Source organism: Alosa pseudoharengus, unplaced genomic scaffold (assembly GCF_046254945.1).
Source record: "Alosa pseudoharengus isolate Yale_2024_CS ecotype anadromous, Long Island Sound unplaced genomic scaffold, YU_APseudo_1.1 YU_APseudo_1.1_scf_2, whole genome shotgun sequence".
Classification (NCBI taxonomy): Eukaryota; Metazoa; Chordata; class Actinopteri; order Clupeiformes; family Clupeidae; genus Alosa; species Alosa pseudoharengus.
Genome location: NW_027468663.1, coordinates 30,090,885 through 30,110,969, shown reverse-complemented (window position 1 = coordinate 30,110,969; position 20,085 = coordinate 30,090,885). Strand labels below are relative to the sequence as shown.

The following is a 20,085-nucleotide window of genomic DNA, read 5'->3' as shown; positions in this document are numbered from 1 at the left end:
GGCAACACTGACCAGTGCTTCTTATCCTCAAGGGTTAACCCGACCAGCTGTCTGACAGCCTCTCTGTCTCAAAGTGAAAGTTGTTCAGCGGTTTTATCAGCATGACTAGAGTGGTGTTAGGAGTGTGAGCATGCGTGAACATGAACAAGCATGTACCGGTATACGTCGGATTAGTGTAAACGTAAACGCTGGATTAACGGAAAGGACCAAAATTACCTTTTGACTTTGTACAGTGATTCTTCTTTTACATGTACCTTTTAGTCATTTAGCAGACGCTCTTATCCAACACATGAATGGCATTCTCTCTCTCTCTCTCTCTCTCTCTCTCTCTCTCTCTCTCTCTCTGTATCAGGACACCCCAACATGGGCGGCCCAATGCGAATGAACCCTCCCAGAGGGATGGGTGGTATGGGCCCACAGGTAGGCACACACACACACACACACACACACACACACACACACACACACACACACACACACACACACACACACAAAAAACATAATCCTCTGCTTACAAATGCAACGTCCAGAAGCTTTTCTCAGATACACACCTTTTCAGCCTCTGTGGTAAATGTGTGTAGGGAACTCTGCCTCTCCTGCACAGTTCAGCTCCAGTGTGTGCTGCTGCTGCTGCTTCTGCTCTGTCTGCCTGATCTGTCCCCACAGTGGGAGCGTCATCCTGGGCTGCGCACCAGCTGCTCAGGCATCTGTTAGACTAATGGAAGAGTGTGTGCAACAAAGCAGCGCTTAGTGCTACACTAAATACAGCTCAGGCAATCATATGCACAATACTCTCTCCCCCTCTCTCTCTCACACACACACACTCTCTCTCTCGTTTGCTCTCAGCCTACCAGGAAGAAGTACACATTCTCTTTCTCTTCCTCCTGTTCTTTCTCATGATGTCCTCGTCTCTCTCTGCTCCCTGGTTTTATCTCCCTTTCTAGCTCATTCACACACACACACACACACACACACACACTTGACATACTGTCCCCAGCTTTGCCAGAAGGCATGAGGGCACAGGGACCTCTGAATGGCTTCATGACCTTTGACTTTTCATATGAACTCATGTGGCCTTGTGGTGTTTCCCCTGCAGAACTACGGTGGGATGAGACCTCCACCCAACTCCCTGGGAGGCCCAGGCATGCCCGGCATGAACATGTAAGCACACACATACACACACACACACACACACACACAGAAGTGCACACACAGTTGCACAAAGGCAAATATCCGTATGCGCAAATGGTTTCTCAATCAAACTTAGATGCTTTAATCCAACATTCAAAGCAACATTTGACAAGCCTATTTTGGATCAGAAATCCAAAATAACACACACACACACACACACACACACACACACACACACACACACACACACACAAACACCCTCTTGACTCTGCTCTCCCTCTTCCTGACAGGGGTCCTGGAGGCCGAGGTCCTTGGCCCAACCCAAACGCTAATTCGGTGAGTTCTGAATGCACACACGCACACATAAATAAAGTGCTGGCTGTCTGGCCTGAAACCTTTTATCAGGGAAACAACACTTTCACTCCTCCACTCTCCACTGCTGCCCAAAGTCTTGAGCTAATATTGTCAGTGCTGCACAATGTTTAATATTCATAAAAGAGATTTACTGACATGAAACTTTATTTTTCTACAGATAGCATATTCTTCCTCCTCTCCTGGCAACTATGTGGTGAGTAGCAAAACTCTCTCTCTCTCGTTCTCTCTCTTGCACACTCTCTAGTGGATGTGGGCCAACACTGTTGGCTGCTTGCTCCACCATTACAGTTCCCCCAGCTCCTGTACAAACGCAAAGGGCAGAACTAAACACACATTAAAGTTTGCAAATGTTTTTTTCTGGTCCCCTCCACTATGTTTCCCCCCCTTCAACTCCCAAGTAGTTCCCATTTTCTTCTTGCCTACACCCCTGGGGTATTGCCTGTAAAATATCCCAGCTTTAGTCAGGCTGCCTTTAATGGTTCCCCTGTGCATGCAGTGTCTTTGTTTAAGGTAGTTCTTCTGCAGGGTTTAAATGGGAACAAGAGGAACGGGCTGTGGGATTAGTAGCCCAACACAGGAATTTATGTGTGTGTGTGTGTGTGTGTGTGTGTGTGTGTGTGTGTGTGTGTGTGTGTGTGTGTGTGTGTGTGTGTGTGTGTGTGTGTGTGTGTGTGTGTGTGTGTGTGTGTGTGTGTGTGTGTGTGTGTGTGTGTGTGTGTGTGTGTGTGTGTGTGTGTGTGTGTGTTTCATTCACAGGGTCCTCCAGGAGGCGGGGGTCCACCAGGAACTCCCATCATGCCCAGCCCAGGAGGTGTGTGTTTGGTTTGGTTTCTTCCCCTCATTGCTCTGTAAAAGACACTCATGTTTCTCAAAGACTTTAATATCCCTAATGGTAAACAGAACTCTTTTATTCACCTATTCAACATAGCATGTGGTCTTAGTCAGGGCTGATGGAGGCTCCAGAATTTCCCACGGTCCTGTTGTGTTTAAAGTGCATGTTTCACACCTGATTTGAAACTTCCTCTAGTATAATTCATGTTTTTTTTTCCTTCTTCTTTTTTTCTTCCAGACTCCACAAACTCAAGTGAAAACATCTACACGATGATGAACCCTATCGGTCCAGGTGGCAACAGACCTAACGTAAGTTGGCTCAATAGCTCATCTGCCTTTTCCAAAGGTTTGCAAAACTGCGAACACTTCCTGAACACTGATGGATTTCATCTCGCCATACCATCAGCTGTCTTATCCCACATACTGTACGGACGCGAATGTCCACCAGTGTCCATGCTCATGTCCGAACTACGGACACTTCTCAGTCCCACTCCTCATCTCTACTCCACTCATTAGTTACTAGGCCTCTATTGACCTGTGACTAGAAAGGCTGGAAAGCCAGCCCTGCCACTGACCTCTTCACTCAAGTCACCGTTATCTGGGTCTTGCTTCCTGTGTGGTGTATGAATAGCACCGCAGGTAATGGTCCACTTCGGAGTCAGTGACCTTCTCCTGATGATCTCACCTGCTGGAGGGCTTGATTACAGAGCAAACGCGGGCACCCTGCTCAGCCCTTAAGTGTGCGTGTGAATTTTTCATGCCCAGAGGCTTAGCTGGCAGTGTTGTGACCCTTGTCTGGTCTTTGTCAACATGAAATGCTGACAGTCACGTTGGGTCGAGCGCTTTTGTGTGACCACACTGAGACTGCTCGTTAAGTGTCCTGACGTATCTCGCTTTCCTTCTCTACTCCTGTTTCCCTCGCTTTGTCTCTCTCAGGTTAAAATTCAAAAAGTATTATTGCTGCTATAAGAAAATAACCACAGCCATACTGCCACAGCAGTACACTGAAGTCATAGGACAAAAAAATACCATAATACTCATACTCAATACAAAGGGGGGGGGGGGGGGGGTACATGAAATTCACATGATTTAAGACACTGTACCCCTGCTCTCCCCTCCCCTGTATCCCTTCCTCTCTCTCTCTCTCCTCCATTTGATTCTCTCCCTCCCCTGCCTCCCTCCATCTTTCTCTCTCACAGTTCCCCATGGGCCCTGGTCCTGATGGTCCCATGGGAGGGATGGGCCCCATGGAGCCCCACCATATGAACGGATCGCTAGGTGAGTGCCACTATCACACTCCTGAGCTGAGAATACATAGGGGTTTTAGAGCAGAAAACTCCAGTTGTCAATGGACAACTTTTAATAATCCATATAGGAACTGGTCACTCTCTGGCAAAGAGTGTAGCCTCTTGTATAATCACCTTCAAACCTACTAGATTACTTGAGGGGGTCTGATTAGTTATTGAATTAGTTCTGTGTCTGGCTTGTTCTAACCTGTCCTTCTCTCCTCTCTCTCAGGCTCTGGAGATATGGATGGGTTGCCAAAGGTACATAGAAACCTCTGGGAGCACACAACCAAATAGACAAATGACACAAACCAATCAACATTAGGACTTGTAGCTGTCATAGCGTTACATTCACTCTCCACCAGTAATGATGTAAAATGACAAGCAGTGTTAAACTGTACCATTAATGAAGTGTATTATTCACATGACTCATTTGGTAGATACAACAATGACAGATGTAACTGTCCTAAATCCTGTTTATTTTCTGTATCTCCAGAACTCTCCCAACAACATGGGGGGCATGAACAACCCTCCGGGCACCCCGCGTGACGACGGGGAGATGGGCGGCAACTTCCTCAACCCCTTCCAAAGTGAAAGTGTGAGTAGAGCCTGCCCCTAGTCCCGCCCTCCAGTCCAACCCTTCCTGAAACCCTCCATTCATATGGCTGCTCCCAGGAGCCATGCTACTGCACCAGCCAGTCAGCTGCTAGCAGTGGGACCTACAGCCAATCAGCATGGACCACACTGATTCTCACAAACATGCCGTAGCCAACCAGCATTCAGTAGTAACTAAAGGCCAGTCTACAGTTGATTGTCCGATGTATCGTCCTTCTCCATCAACCTTGCCCCCCTCCCTCTTCAAGCTTAGCCATATTTGCGCGAGACCCTTGTAATTGTGTGGAAATTCTGCTTTAAATGTACACATGCAGCAGCCAGCATTGTTGGACTGCCATTCTGCGATGGCATTAGCTCCCTATTCATCAATGTATATAGATGAAAACCAAGGAAAACTGAGGAAAAAAAAGTGTGAAAAGCAACTTGCACTAAATTCTGCATTCTGCTGTAGTTTGGGGAGGACCAGAAACTGGCCTAGTGTAATGTTTTCACACTGTTGCGTGCTCGCTCTCATCTCTCTCCCTCCCTCCCCCTCTCCCCTTCTCTCTCTTTTCAGTATTCACCCAACATGACGATGAGTGTCTGATTTTTTTTCTTCTTTTCTTATTTTTTTTTTATTTCTTCTTTGTTTTTATGTTTTTTTTTTTGTTTTTTTTTAACCCCTTCGCTGAAATGGCTCCGTTCCCCTTTGATCCTGCCCCCCTTCCCCCTCTGCAACTCACCCCGCCATGCCTGGCTCTACAAACGAAAAACAAAACAAAAAAAAACCTCAACCCCAACCTCGCCGACTCCTTAAAAACCTCACACACCTCTCCAACCTCGCCGACTCCTTAAAAACCTCACACACCTCTCCACTGGCCGCACACTCCACACACCCCCTTCTGCCCACCTACCCCCCCCCCCCCCTGCCCGCTCGGTGGAACTTTGGCTGCTGCGCTCAGTCCCCTGGGAGGCCCATGGAGCACGGACCTGGAGCACAGTCCCTGGGCCTGCCCTCGCTGCCCACCGTGTGCACCATGGGAGCTGGTGGCATCGGCGGCGGCGGCGGCGGCAGCTGCATGGGTGTGGGGACAGGTGGCAGCAGTGGTGGCATGAGGAAGCAGCGACAGAGCCACCGGAAGAGCCTCCACTCGGACCACTCGCCCAGCATCTCCACATTCCTCACGGGCCCAGGACTGTAAGGCCTGGAAGGAGAGAGAGAGAGAGAGAGAGAGACTGTGGAGGAGAGAGAGAGAGAGAGAGAGACTGTGGAGGAGAGAGAGAGAGAGAGAGAGAGAGACTGTGGAGGAGAGATGGAGGGAGGTGACCAGACAGGAGTCTTCAGCACAGCATGTCCAACCAATGCCAGACTGCCCAGCTTTCATTGTGTTATTTTTTGTTGTTTGCTTCAGTCTGCATTTCTTCACTTTGTAATTTTTTTTGTAGTTTGATTTTTAGTTTTTTTTTTTCTTTTTTTCTTATTTTGTATGACCCTCTGGATGCAGTAGTTCAACACAGAAGGGGGAGGAAGATGTCTGAACTTAACACCACCCCCTCCCATTTTATTGTGTACATTTTTTAAAGAAGTTGTTTGGCAATGACACATTTTTCATTATACTGTGTATGTATTGTATTATGAATATTATTTTATTTTTTATTAATATTGTTATAATGATTATTAGACCCCCCCCCAACCCATTTCCCTTTGATGGGCATGACATAGCTAAGCAACCATGACAATGACCAGACACAAGCACACACTCATGATGCACAACTGCAGTTGTCACGGTGACAGACGTTTAGGCATCGTTTTATTGTCTCTGCCAGATATTTAGTCCGAATTACCTGTGCTACCTGCCATTTATTCTCACCCAACCAGTTTAATTCAGCGAGACTGTGAGCCCCCAAGCGGCATCTTCAGCAGACGTGAGTTTCATTTGGAGGGTGAAAGCATCCCTTTATTGATGAGCTGGGAGCAGTTTGTCTGTGTTCATGTGCATCACAAGCCAGAGGTTTCCCCCTTTTAAACAGCATAGACACCTCCAAGAGCCACATGGCCTGCATCAATGTTTACCTCTCCTTTGTGTGCAGATTACCTCTGCCCTGAAGCCCATAAAAACATAAAAAAAACACTCATGTGTACACACACAGACTTTCACATACACTGCGACACCCATGTGAAATATAAACAAGGAAGGCCCCCCATCTAAAAGCAAGTGTAAGACATTTTTTAATGGTACTGTTTATCTTTTTTTAGACTCCAGTTTTTAGAGGAAGGCAGATGTCGTTCAGTTGTCCCCCGCCATTCAGAGCATGATGTACAATTTGTTTTGTTGTATTCTCTTTATCATAAAGTTGTTGTCTTTGTGTGTGTATGTGTGTTCTGCAGCCTGTTTACCCATCAGGACGTAAGAGTACATAATGTAAATATCTCACTTCTGATATACCTCTGAAAGATTCACACCAGTATCAAGATCTCGTAGGCTCAGTCTTCAGTATGGTTTCAGACAGAGAGGATCTGGGAAAGGTTTTTCCAAAGACAGACGTGGTCTCACCAGGGATAGTGCAGAGGACATGCTCAGTCTATGGTCGCAGCTCTAGTGATCATGAGGTTGGATGACCAATCAAACCTCAGCTGGACTTAGATTAATGTCCTTAACCCTCAATGTGTTTGTTTTTTTATATAAATTACTGTCTGGTTCATTGTTTTGCTTAGGTAGTCAAGGTACTGTTTGCTCCAATTTTTGAGTGCCTGAAAATAAGTTATTAAAAGAAAACGGCTGACCACATCCATGGGAGGCTAAATTTCCCAAGAGCTCTGAAAAAGAACTTTGTTTTTCCAGAGAAATCAACATTGTCAACGAAAAAGGAAAGAAAAGACGGAAAAAAAAACATCACTGCCTCTCCTGCTTGTAAATACTTAAGGTAATGCCAGCTTACACGTCGTGCTGTCTGTCTTTGAATCATTGGGATGGAAGCTGCCGTCATGCAAGCTTTTCCGAGGACCACTAGAGATGCAGGAGGTCCTCTCTATGGTCTCTGTTTCTCAGGCCGGCTGTGTCCCTCCAGTACTGTTTTGAATTTTGATTTTACTGACGGACAGACTCTCTGTGTGGATGGTACTGTGGTGAGAGACACATGGCTGGCCAGTTGGTAGCAGACAGAGAGAGTGCTGATGACTGACCTGCGTGGCACACTCATGTACTCTATAAAGCTGGCTCTGTCTCAGTTTAAGGGGAACCAGAACCTTCAGCTCAAGCAGAAGAACCTACCTGTCCAGATCTGGAACCCAGCCTTGGGCCCCCCCAAATTGACACCGCCACCCGAACTCCCATCCACCCCTCCCAAGATCCTCCAAGATCTCCAATCACCCTCGAGATCTTATCAGCACCTTTTCTCTACAAATGCAAAATGATTGGTCTCTTTTGGCCCTATCAACCTTTGGCATTGACATGACTGGACTATACTCCTGTCCTGTTTTGGCATTCTCTACTTCTGATCATTTTTGCTCCTGTTTTAGTGTTTGTTGCTGTGTATTTAAGTAAAGCGTGTGTTTGTGTTTTTTTGTTTGTTTTCGTTTTCATTATAATTTTGATGTGGAGGTGGCGAACAGCCAGTTGGAAGTGGCTGGGCCTTTATTGCACCACATGCAATACATCATTTCATGCAGCCTTGCATGTCCAGTTGGCAATGAGATTGGCCCTTGGTGCTATTTTGCACCACACACACACACACACACACACACGGAGAGGATCCCAATCTGAACCTTAAATTTCATCTCAACCTCAAACCCCCTTATACATGCGCACACACACACAAACACACAAACACACAAACATGCGTTTTTGTCAATTTGTTTCCTTTTTTCTGTAAATAATGTACAATGCATTTTGATATCATTGACATGTTTTGATATTTCAGTCACTACCAATAGATTCAAATCTCGCTGAAAGGTGTACAAAGAAGTAACCATATTTCCATTTAAAGAGACGGTGTGCTCTCCTCCCCTACTCCAGGTTGGACGAGTTGTTGTTGTGCTATGGTAGAGTATAAGCGGGTGGGGGCAATAAAAAGATTGTGGGCTCAGGGCAAGCAGGAATCCGTAATTCAGTGTGCCTGAATGTCTGAAATTTAAATCCAATCCTGATAATGGTAGAACTAGTCTATTTACACTATGAATCTGAAGCAGTGTCAAACCCGATTCAGACTGGGATGTAAATCAGGGTAGAGGAATTAAGTGTTTGATTTACACTCACTGTGGGACTGGATGCTTTCTGCTTGACCACAATAGGAACACTGTAAACAGGCAACAGAAAGTGGTGTTGATGTGCATGGGCAAACAGGACATCGTCTCTTTAAACCAGTAAGGGACCACACATTGCAGACTTTACTATGAAGGATTTTTATCTATTTAAAATAAAAAATGGACAAAAAAAGAAGAAAAAATAAACCTCATTCTAAATAAAAAAAATTAAAAAGTAGTAAGAAAAAGAGGGACTGTTTCTCCTCAATGTTATCTTGAGATACTGTTGTATAGATTTCAGTCTCCGCCCTTCCCCCAGTCCTACATGTAAAACAGTCACACTGTTGGCCATCTCTGTGTTTCTCTTGTGATGCTGTACAATACTGTAACATTAGGAAGAGCTCGGGGTGGGATGGGGTGAGGTGGTATGTGTGGGGGTGGGATTTGGTGATGGAGGAGGCTGACATAGATGATTTCTCCTGCACCGTTCATTGTTCTTTCCGACAATAAGCAGTATTGAGAGTATGAAGCAGTCTCACGGCAGTTTGCTTTGTATTTCATGTTAGGGTAGTTTGGATCCTTGTCTTAGGGACTTGAGTGTCTTGTGTAGTAAATAAACAGTCCTTTGTATGTTCCTTTATATTGTAAAGTTTCTTTAGACTGAAAAAAAAATGCTTATTAAGAAGAAAAAAAAGAGATGGAAAAACTGCATCAATAATAAATGTAATTGTTTTTGTTTTATTTCATTTTTTTTCATGGAGTCGTCGGTTATTTTTGCTTGTGTCCCTTCATTGTAGATACAAATTATGGACTAATAAAAAAACATAACTCCTTTTACCAAAATGTCCTGTTTTATCATCATGTTCTTAGAAAACTTAAGTTATGTCACTGTACATCATCTGCATTACATAACTAGACTGTGATGTGTTTCAATAGATTTTTAGCCTTGCAGTTGACAGTGGAAATGTAGAATACACAATATTACAGAACAACTGTTTGCTTTAAACACAAATATGAAGTTTGAAATTCAGTAAATGATTCAGAAGATGGAACAGTTGGCACTGGTTGCGCTGTAGTGCAGCATCATGGACCCCAGTAATGCCACTAGACTGCCTGAGAGCTCCTTGGTGGGACCCCAGTAATGCCACTGCTAGACTGTGCCTGAGAGCTCCTTGTGGAACCCCAGTAATGCCACTGCTAGACTGTGCCTGAGAGCTCCTTGGTGGGACCCCAGTAATGCCACTGCTAGACTGTGCCTGAGAGCTCCTTGTGGAACCCCAGTAATGCCACTGCTAGACTGTGCCTGAGAGCTCCTTGGTGGGACCCCAGTAATGCCACTGCTAGACTGTGCCTGAGAGCTCCTTGGTGGTGCAGATCTCTGGTTTCATCCCATCTCTGTTCCCCTATGGGGACCTGTGCACAACATCAATCATGCTGGCAGAAACTTGCAGCTCGCTTCGCTTGGTGACTCAGTCAGTGGGAAATGTACCCTTGTGAGGAGGGGGCTAAGATGTGTGCAAGTGGTGAATCGCAGTGGCAGTCTCCTCTCCAGGAAAGTTTGTTTGTGCATATTAATTAATGTAGTGAAACGGTGACCCTCAGGCCACGATTAATTGTGACAAAGCAACGCCAGCAGCATGTCGTAATGGTGTTGACTGATTCACCAAGGTTCGGATGACTCATCCTCTGAAGAGATGCTTAATGGCACACTGGCATGAGGCAGGATATGCTAGTTGGTAGATGTTAACACTTTTCATGAGAGATTGATGTGTCCTTAATGATCATCTCAAAATGCATAACATTTTGTTTGATGGAAAACACTCAAAGTAGACTGAGGTTTGAATAATAGTGATGAGAAAAAGATGAGACATGTCCTGAGACACTGAATTATTCTGAATAACGTGCAGTTGCGTTTTTATTAAATACACAGAAAAGGTAATTTCATTGATATGGACATTTTAATCTGAAATGTTTTGTATGCTGGTTTAAATATAAATGTAGTGAAATGCAGTTATACTTGAAATTAATAACATTATGACAATAAAGAGGGGAGTTGTAGGAAACCTTCCGATCCACTGAGTGGCACTGTAGCATGTCCATAAGCATTTTGACATAGCACCCAGTCAAAGGTCATTGCATAACGTCACTCCCCTCGTGTTGGCCAGTTGTTTTGCTACGTACTTTGCTGTTGGTAAGTGTGACATATATTTTTCTTGATACATTTAGGATATCTCTCACGGCATTGCTTATTGCAGACCTTGTCAAATACATAAATAATAGACGATACATGACCAAACATTTCCTTGATACCACAACAGTTGACTGGCTCGATAGCAGCTAGCTGGCTAATTGGTTTTATAACGCATCCCTTGTGTGTAGTCTTGACAACTCTGTAGACTTGCGTATATTTCCACAGCGAGATGTGATGTATTAAATGATTTTAAGACGCACAATGGAGAACACGTTACCATATCATCAGACTACTATGAGGTTATCCTAACTTTCTTTAGGAAGGGAACGTTTTGCTGATCTTGCCGTTGTTCTTAATCGAACATCCGTTAATAGAACATGTTAATAACAGTCAGGTTTACGAGTATTTTTGGCGGTGTTAATGGCTGTTGTATATTTATTAGATGGATAGGGTTAGACAGACTGGTGGACAGCGATTGACCAAAGAGAAGCCCTCTTAATGGTTTGACTACTTCGACGGTGTGACGTTAACGATCGTGAAGTGGATCGTATTAACTTGTATTACTTCGTTACGTTACCATAAAAGTAACGTCATTGTAGTTTACCAAGTCTTTACTTACACACTCTCCCCTCCCAGCAGGCAAGGCAACCATGTCATACACTTGTATAAGCTGTCGGGTGGCTTTTACCGATGGTGATGTGCAGCGGGCGCACTACAAGACCGACTGGCACCGGTACAATCTGAAGCGCAAAGTGGCCGACATGCCCCCTGTCACCGCCGAGAACTTCCAGGAGCGCGTGATGGCACAGAGGGCAGCAGCCGAGCAACAACAGCATCAGTTAGATCACGGCAGTGGGCAGATGTGCGCCACCTGCAACAAACACTTCAACAGCGCTAATGCGTACACCAACCACCTTCAATCCAATAAACATCTGCAGGCCGAAAAACGGGCGCTGGCTGCTGCTCAGGCAACTGTCCAGCGGATGAACGAGAAGAACCTAGAAAAGGGAGCGGAGCTGGATAAAAATGCCCAAAACGAGGCGCTGCAGCAAGCGCTGAAGGAGCAACAGAAACATACACCCACTGAAGCCACGTCTACCGAGAAGAAGGACCGATTGCGTCCAGACAAACCCCCACGGCTACAGTGGTTTGAACAGCAGGCAAAGAAGATAGCGGGAGAAGACGAAGAAGATGAGGAAGGTATGAAGAGCATAGTGGGATCGGTTTTCATCCCCAAACTATATATGGTTAATAGGCACAGCAGTACTAAGCATTACTGTCAACACCAAGCAGTACACATACATGCTGATATATATCAGAATAATCAGATATATCATATATATATATGATAATCAGAGTATGTTTAACTTACTTCTGGGTGCTTTGTATAATGTGTCTTAATAATTGAAGCTTAAGTTTTGATAACCTGACTTTGTAGCACAGCTTTGCACCACATACCTGTATGCTGTCAGAGTTATGTTTGCATACTGAATTTCCCTTCTACCTGCAGAGGAGTGGGAGGATGTTGACGGTGGTGATGATGACGACGACGACGAAGAAGAGATGGAAGCTGATGATGAAGAGGAGGCAGAAGAGGAGATGGAGGAGGGTTTGTCAGAGAAGCCTGAGCCTATCCCTGGGTCCATTCCAGTCACAGATTGCCTGTTCTGCAAGCATCACTCGCGCTCTATCAGCAGGAACGTGGCCCACATGACTAAAGTGCACAGCTTCTTCCTGCCCGATGTGGAGTACCTAGTGAACCTGCGGGGACTTATTACTTACCTGGGTAGGTAGGCTGGCTCAGTCTGGGTAGGGAGGCTGCCTCAGTCCTTGGTGGTTTCTGGGGAGTTTCTTCTAACCCTCAATTAGCAGACTGTCATATGAAAATAACACTGATGTGTTTTACTCTTTATGTGACGTGAATGACAGACTACCAATAGAGAATGGAACACATCTATTAAAGTCTCTATACAGTAGGATGCCTGTTAAACGGGATTACTAATAGCAATTGTTAAATTCATCCTCTGAGGTGTCTCTGTGACCTCCTGGTATGTGTGTGTGTGTGTGTGTTTCCAGGAGAGAAGGTGGGAGTCGGGAACGTGTGTCTGTGGTGTAATGAGAAGGGCCGGTCATTCTACTCTGCGGAGGCGGTGCAGGCCCACATGGTGGATAAGAGCCACTGCAAACTATTCACAGACGGAGACGCTGCGCTGGAGTTTGCAGACTTCTATGATTTCAGGTACTGAGCGGCGTAGAGTGCGTGTCAAAGTCGAGGAAGTAGCGCACTGGTGGTGTCAAGCTCAGTCAGTGAATGGGTATTGGGTACATGAAGAAATGATAAGCATTGTTATTGCCAACACAGCTCACTTCCTCAGCTGAGGAAGAGTAACTGAACTGCACTCAAATGATTCCTCTCTTTTGCTGATTTCTGGTGTTGCATTGAAGATTTTATTGAGGGAGTGACATGAGAGAGAGAGAGAGACATAACTCTTCCTTTACATTTTTTATTTCTGGTCAGCCATCACTAATTAAATTGAGTGGTATTGCAACATCATACCTTTGACTTTGACTTCATAAGTAAGAGTTTATATCTTAGTGTACAAACAGTCCTGATTGTGGTGCGGTGTTCCTATGTGAATGTCACAGGAGTAGCTATCCTGATGCTAAAGATGGCGATGACGTAGAGATGAGGGATGGGGAGTTGCCTGATGACAAGAACGTGGAGTTTGACGACGACACTCTGGAGCTCACGCTACCCTCAGGTACACATTCACTCTTCTGCACTCAGTTCCACTTCTTCCTGGAAGTGGAGCTGAACCTTCGTTCAATAATTGAAATGACTGAAAGACTAGAGAGACTAGTGGTTGAAATCTTTCCCTGCAAAATGGGATATCCCTTAAAGGCATGCCAGTTTTTCACCTTAATATAACAGCTTTGAGGTCATTTTGATGGTAAACTAACTTGTAGTAGGGAGAAGGGTGCACCTTCCCATCAGTAGCCTACCCATCTATGAAGAACCAGCGTTATAAACAGGCACTCCCCCAACCAGGAGAATCACACATTGCTTTCCGGCAATTGTGCAGTAGCCTACTATGAAATTGTGTAAGATTTCCTTGACAGTTGACAAAGCTCTTCGGAGATGATCTTTTCTGTATGTAAACAAATCCACACATACTGTGTCCAGGGGGAAGGTGCAAGCCATGAGTCGTATTTACCCCAGTTGTGTAAAATACAAACACTTTGCAACTGTAGGATAGATAGATAGATACTTTATTGATCCCCAAGGGGAAATTCAAGGTCTCAGTAGCATACAGACACACACAACGTGCACGTACAGCAGAAAAAGTAATATACAAATACAGCTGAGGATGACCGCTTCCTTGTTGTCCCTGTCAAGGGTGCCATGGTCGTGGACCCCTCAACAGACACAAGCAAGATGCAATATACAGTTGAAAGGGTGGGATAGTGCAATATCAGTATAGACTGAGGTTTAAGATACTAGTGTGGGAGTAGAAGACTAGTGGACAGTACATACACAAACATGGAGAAGGTGAAGAGGCAGACAAACTATGCAGAGAAGTCTATCTCTCTATGTCAGTTGTGCATGACAGTGAGCGAAGTCTCCAGCTGATCAAGCTCTTCTGCTTTACAATAGTACTGTGGAGGGGGAGCCCAGTAGCATATCAAACCCTTGAACCTGCATTGGATACCTTTAAAATGAAAATGGTATTGATACCTTTAAACTGAAAATTGTATTTGGACAGCTGGGGAGGAAGGGTTTGTAAGCAGCATACCTATACCTGTTAAGAGACATGCATGTTGTTCTGTTTACATAATCACTGCATCATAAATTAGGTGGCTCATATTTGTGGCTTTGTTACCAGGTGCCAAGATAGGACACCGCTCCCTGATGCGTTACTACAAGCAGAAGTTTGGCAACCAGAGAGCTGTGGTTCTGGCGCATAACCAGAATGCCGTGGGCCGGGTTCTCAGGCAGTACCGAGCCCTTGGCTGGGGAGGAGATGCAGGTAATGGAGCCATGTGTTATTGCTATTGCATGTTATTCTGCTGGGCCTCCAATTTGTTTCAGTATATGTGCTACTTATTCAGACTCTGCATTTAATTTAACCATGGGATGTGTATGTTTCACTCTGGGTTTAGCTTTGCCTTGTTTTTAATTCAGGTCTATGTGCTTCTTGTGTCTCAGGTAAACTGGGTTCGCTGCGGCAGCAGAAGGACATGCAGTATGTGCAGAGGATGAAGTCGAAGTGGCAGCTGAAGATGGGCATGAACAACAACACCGTCAAACAGGCCCACTTCAGATCTTCAGTCATGTTTTAAATGACCCACTCCACCCAGCCACCACACCTGCTGGCCTCTCTGCAAAGAGGTCCTGCAGGAAAGCCCTCTCCTCTACATCCTCTAGTGCTCAGCAACGCAGCCCTGTGGCAGTTCAGCAGTTGGTTCCTGTGTGTCCGTGTGATGGGGCCTAAGGGCTGTACTACAAAGTGAAATTAGTGGTATGTCGAGCCTAAAGCCTGAGGCACATTCAGATTTGGCAACAGAGGTGAACGCCTGGCGATTTGTTTGCCAAATTTGAGCATGCTTCAGGCTTTAGGCTCAACATGGCACTAATTTTGCTTTGTTTTATACCTCCTGAAAACCTGTTGAAATGCTTACTGATGTTCTATCCCTAAACAGTCAACTATGACTATGGATTGCTTCTAGGAGATGTTACTACTCATACTAGACTATCCATTTCTTCTGATCAGCAGGTAAACCTCTTCATAAGAATAATAAGCGCTTTACTGATTATAGTGTGAAATAACTAATTATAAGAGAGTCTTGATTTTACATGGACCACAGACATTTGTAATTGTGTGACAAAATAACAGCTTATGATTTCTATTGTGTAAGATATTTCTGTAACAAATATGTACAGACTAAACAAATAAAGTTCAGCACAGTTAGTTTTTGATCTCCCATTTGTGTTAACTTTTATCATTTCAATCAATACTTCACTAGAATCAGATGTACATACATACATTCACCATTTTTCCTTCCGTAGACCACTGACCACTGCAATTTGAGGACAAAATGTTACTTGCTGCCGAATATATCCCACCCACTGACAGGTGCTAATGTAACAAAATATCTGTTTTTTTCACTTCACCTGTCAGTGGTCATAATAGATTATTGGTGTATACCTCTCTGGCCTAATGAATAAGGCTATAGTAGACATTATGTACAATCTAAAAATAGTGGCTGAATATTAAAAATATGTGAATGTTGGAATTTTGCTTGTGTTTTAGTTCCTGTAGGGTGATCATTCTGATAGATAAAAAGGCAGAAGGTGATTACTATTTGGATTGTGGCCCATCTTTTTCAATGTGACACAGAACACACCTCATTTGCATTCTATGCAAGAGACTGATGTGTTTTCACATACCTGTACATACATGATTACCTGAAGCACTCAATCCCCAGCATTGTGCCTCTGGATGAATCACAGCTACGGGTATATTCTTTACTAACCCACTTATACCATATTGCTTAAATAATGCCAGTGACAGGCTTCCAAGAATGATACTGTTAAGTCACTGAAATGCAAGCTACCGGTATATGTTCTGCCTCTGGCAATTTTAGTTAGTATAGGCAGTTTAGTGCCATCTAGTGGTTCTTTCTGAGGTGCAGTTGTTGCTATGACAGCCATAGCAACCAGGACAACCATCTTGATAAGCAGCAGCACATTTTTGAGTTATTTAGTGAAATATCATCTTTCTACATCCTATATGTTTAAGCCCTCGAAAAGCATCGTCCGTAAGTTTAATGATTGCTTACTTAAAATAGATTGTAAATTTAGTGACATTATTTATAGTTTCTGATAAATCTATCTTTATTTGATAAACCCATGCTGCCTATGTGTTTACTGATCAGCTACTGCTGGATACCTTTTCATCTGTTTTATCATATATTTCTTCAAATATTGAATACATATGTTTTATCATTATCATTTTCAGTTCGGCTCATTATTCGTTAAAACCGGAGCTTTGAGGCTAAAACCTGACTCGCAGGTTTTCTTGAAGGAGTTAGGCTGTTGGTGAAATTGTATTCTATACACACAGGGAGGACAGTACAGTAAAAGGACGTCTCTCAAAGAGGGTAGTCTAGCACAACAGAGGTACAGTTGTGTGCAGAATATAGCAGTGTGTTTTAAAAAAAATAATAAAGCTCAAAATCCTTAGAATAGCTGTTACAGTTTTTCTCAGTCGCTTTGGTGCTTTTCTCACATCACTATTAACATTTGCACAGCAGTTAGTACATTTCTCAAAACAATTAGTGCAAACTGCAAAACCTAGTGGATAACCTGCAAAAGCACGTCACTTGCTAAAAATGGATAGTCCATTCCTCAAAAGCAAGTATTTATGTCAATGAAACTGCCAGTGTCATCAAAATGAGAAGTCTTGACATCATTGTTTATGAACAAGATAGTCAAATGGCTTTGTCATGTTTTCATTACGACAGTTTATGCTCTCAGTGTTTTCCCATGCAAAAAAAGGTCAGAACTCGGTGACACTACCCGAAAATGCTCAAGACAGCACTATACAGTACTTGTACAGCCATTTGAAAACTACAGTAAAGTTAAAAATTGCTGTAGTTAGGGGAGTAAGTGAGTACAAGACACTGAATATGTACATTTCACAGTTTTACTGTATATGCTCTTTGCAATTCTACAGCATTGTGACAGAATTTGATAACTAGTTCACAAATTTTGTATGTAATGACTCAAGCAATGAAATGAAGACTATTCGTTTTATTGGGAACGACTATTCAGCATCCATAAATACAGTTTATTTTGACTGACATGACAAAGTAACTGATACAGTACATGTTCAAAAGCAGGAGAAATTGCTACTATGATGTGCACAAATGACTAAATGTTGTGGAGGTTGAACTAATAGTTATGAGAATTTTCATTCTGATCTGCGAAAATTTCCATTTCAATTTCAATTTATTGTGCTTATAGAGCGCCAAAACATTATACATGTATCATGGCGCTTTACAGAATGTAGGCAGTCAGAGAAAAAGGAAAGAAAGGAAGAAAAGAAAGAGAGAGGCCCATGGGTAACAGGGGCAAGGAAAAACTCCCTAGAATTGGAGATACATATAGGAAGAAACCTCGAGCAGATCCACGACTCAAGGGCCTGACCCATCTGCCTAGGGTCAATACAGGACAGTAAGGTCTGTATACATGACAAATGCATATGATAGTCAGGTGTAGAGAATAAGACATGGTGTTAAAAAGCACTTGAGCAGAAAGTTACAAGAGGTGGGGTGATTACGTATCTGGTTTGATAATTCATTAATCCTGATTTAGTGACAGAAAGTTCAAATAGTCCAGCATTGGATTTGTCCAGGGGAAGGGAGTTGTCATGGGGCATGTGGTGGGTCGGCAGACAGGCCAGGAATCCGGGCAGAATTGTCATAGGCAGGTGATGGGTCGCTAGGCTGTACGGGCCAGGAATCCAGATAGGGGGACAGTAATAGGGCAGTCGAGGATGGGACTTAAGGTGAGATGGGTGAGAGGAGGGCCAACACATGGATGGTTGATGACTGGTGATGATATACCTCGCAAGTGAGGTACAGTAAGGGAAAAAAAAGAGAGATGTAGAGTGGGTTAGTATTAATGAAAATCAAAATGGTTAATGTCAATAATCAATTAGTGGTACTATATATTGTTACAGTATATCATAGTGAGAAAAGGCAAGAGAGGGAGAGTTGAGAGAGAGAGAAGGGGAGATAGGAGAGGGGGGGGTTGTACGGCGTGACACATGAAAAGTCCATGACAGCACTATGCTATAGCAGCATAACTAAGGCATGGTGAGGGGTAGTCGGCACCAGCGCAGGTATGGTCAGTGACCACCATCGCACGCGCGACTGGGGTGCCAGTCACACGAGGACTCAGCAGGGTGGTCCATTCGAAAAGGACCAAAGCGACTGTGAAAAACTGTAATTCCATAATATCAATGCATTGGGAACACTGCATAATGTACACATTCAATTCAAATCAAAACATGACCAAAATTGGTCAAGTTTGTGTTATACCTTTACAGAAAATGAAGAAAAAGGAATGTTAGGCTGTTCAAAAAAATAGTAGTGTTTGCATTTTTCTTTACAAACTCAAATATTTACTGTATAAATTGAAAAATATCTCAAGATTTTGCTTTACTACTGAATTCTGCACTAATATCTAGTTGCATTACCATTATTTCTGAGAATTGCTTCACGTCTGTGTTGCATGGAGTCGGCCAACTACTGGCACCTGTGAACAGGTATTCCAGCCCAGGACAATTGATACATTCCACAATTCCTCTGCATTTCTAGGTTTTGCGTCAGAAACAGCATTTTTGATGTCACCCCACAAGTTTTTGGGTCTGGGGATTGGGCTGGCTACTCCATAACATCAATCTTGTTAGTCTGAAACCAAGACTTTGCTCGTTTACTGGTGTGTTTTGGGTCATTGTCTTGTTGAAACACCCATTTCAAAGGCATTTCCTCTTCAGCATAAGACAACATGACCTCTTCAAATATAAGAGAATAAATAGGTCCAACACCACAGAGAAACATCCCCATAACATGAATTGTGCACCACCATGCTTTACTGTCTTTTAATGTGGGTGGTTGGATAAACTGTCTGGCAGACGATGTCAGAAAATGTGGCCCCTTGCAGAGAATTTCTGCCTTTCCATTCGAAAACTTTCTACATCAACTGAAAAGAAAGATCAGACAGCCAAACCAAATTGTAAAACGCATCACTGAACAAAAACTAAACAGCAGTGTCACAGTCAGTCAGTCAATGTCAGTCCACCCTCTCACTACACCTGTCCCAAATTCTCCTTATCAGTCCATAAGCCTAACAACATAGTTTTAAGTGGGCACAGTATATTAAGAATTGAAAAAATGTTCAATGCTGATGGCTGCACACAGTTTTTGGGATGGACATTTTTGAATGGACAGTCGTTTTTCACATCCCCAGTTGACTCCCTCAATCTGAATATTGCTTTTGCTCAAGGACTGTCTGCAGAGGTGGTGGATTTGTCAGAGAAAAACATTGATGCCAAAATGGTTGCAATGCCTGTCAAACATGGCTTTGCAATATACCGGCTGAACCATACATAATAAATAAATAAATAAGTTAGTTCATTAATTCAAGATAAGTTCATCTGTTCATCATTTCAGTTTACAGATCATGTTCGCAATTGTACTGTTTACGGAAAAAAATGAGGTTGAAGTGGTGCCCACAAGCTGGCTGAGTGTCGACTAAATGTGTCATTCTGGCCACAATACAAAATTAGGGCTAAGGTGGCTGTCCAGAATCAGGAGGATCCTGATGAGACATGGGATGGGGGGGGGGGGGGGGGGGTACTTTGTCA

The 20,085-nt window shown here is 43.7% G+C and overlaps 2 protein-coding genes across 3 annotated transcripts in view; both read left to right on the top strand.

Annotated features, from left to right (window-relative positions):
- Window positions 1-4,961, top strand: part of LOC143134242 (single-stranded DNA-binding protein 3) — a 49,924-nt gene extending 44,963 nt beyond the window's left edge. Inside the window, exons 9-18 of the mRNA XM_076294448.1 lie at window positions 353-420; window positions 1,097-1,161; window positions 1,422-1,467; window positions 1,664-1,699; window positions 2,263-2,317; window positions 2,576-2,646; window positions 3,537-3,615; window positions 3,856-3,884; window positions 4,120-4,221; window positions 4,795-4,961. Of these exons, the coding sequence (XP_076150563.1) occupies window positions 353-420; window positions 1,097-1,161; window positions 1,422-1,467; window positions 1,664-1,699; window positions 2,263-2,317; window positions 2,576-2,646; window positions 3,537-3,615; window positions 3,856-3,884; window positions 4,120-4,221; window positions 4,795-4,824 (581 nt within the window). The 3' untranslated portion in view covers window positions 4,825-4,961. The remainder of the gene's footprint in view (window positions 1-352; window positions 421-1,096; window positions 1,162-1,421; window positions 1,468-1,663; window positions 1,700-2,262; window positions 2,318-2,575; window positions 2,647-3,536; window positions 3,616-3,855; window positions 3,885-4,119; window positions 4,222-4,794) is intronic.
- A 5,630-nt stretch (window positions 4,962-10,591) lies between these two features.
- Window positions 10,592-15,634, top strand: znf622 (zinc finger protein 622). Of its 2 annotated transcripts, none has more exons than XM_076294446.1 (7): window positions 10,592-10,651; window positions 11,291-11,851; window positions 12,162-12,437; window positions 12,728-12,890; window positions 13,298-13,413; window positions 14,536-14,679; window positions 14,859-15,634. In XM_076294446.1, exons 2-7 carry the CDS (start codon window positions 11,302-11,304, stop codon window positions 14,990-14,992), a joined length of 1,383 nt encoding a protein of 460 aa, XP_076150561.1. In that variant the 5' UTR covers window positions 10,592-10,651; window positions 11,291-11,301; the 3' UTR covers window positions 14,993-15,634. The 2 variants fall into 2 exon arrangements, with proteins under 2 accessions (XP_076150561.1, XP_076150562.1); XM_076294447.1 differs by having other exon boundaries at window positions 10,599-10,651; window positions 11,288-11,851.
- Window positions 15,635-20,085: the final 4,451 nt, after the last annotated feature.

Excerpts from the sequence above, each read along its gene's own strand:
- znf622 (XM_076294446.1), top strand. The coding sequence starts at position 11,302 with ATGTCATACACTTGTATAAGCTGTCGGGTGGCTTTTACCGATGGTGAT. Across the intron at positions 13,414-14,535 it reads GGAGCTCACGCTACCCTCAG|GTGCCAAGATAGGACACCGC; the intron begins GTACACATTCAC and ends CTTTGTTACCAG. Across the intron at positions 14,680-14,858 it reads TGGCTGGGGAGGAGATGCAG|GTAAACTGGGTTCGCTGCGG; the intron begins GTAATGGAGCCA and ends CTTGTGTCTCAG.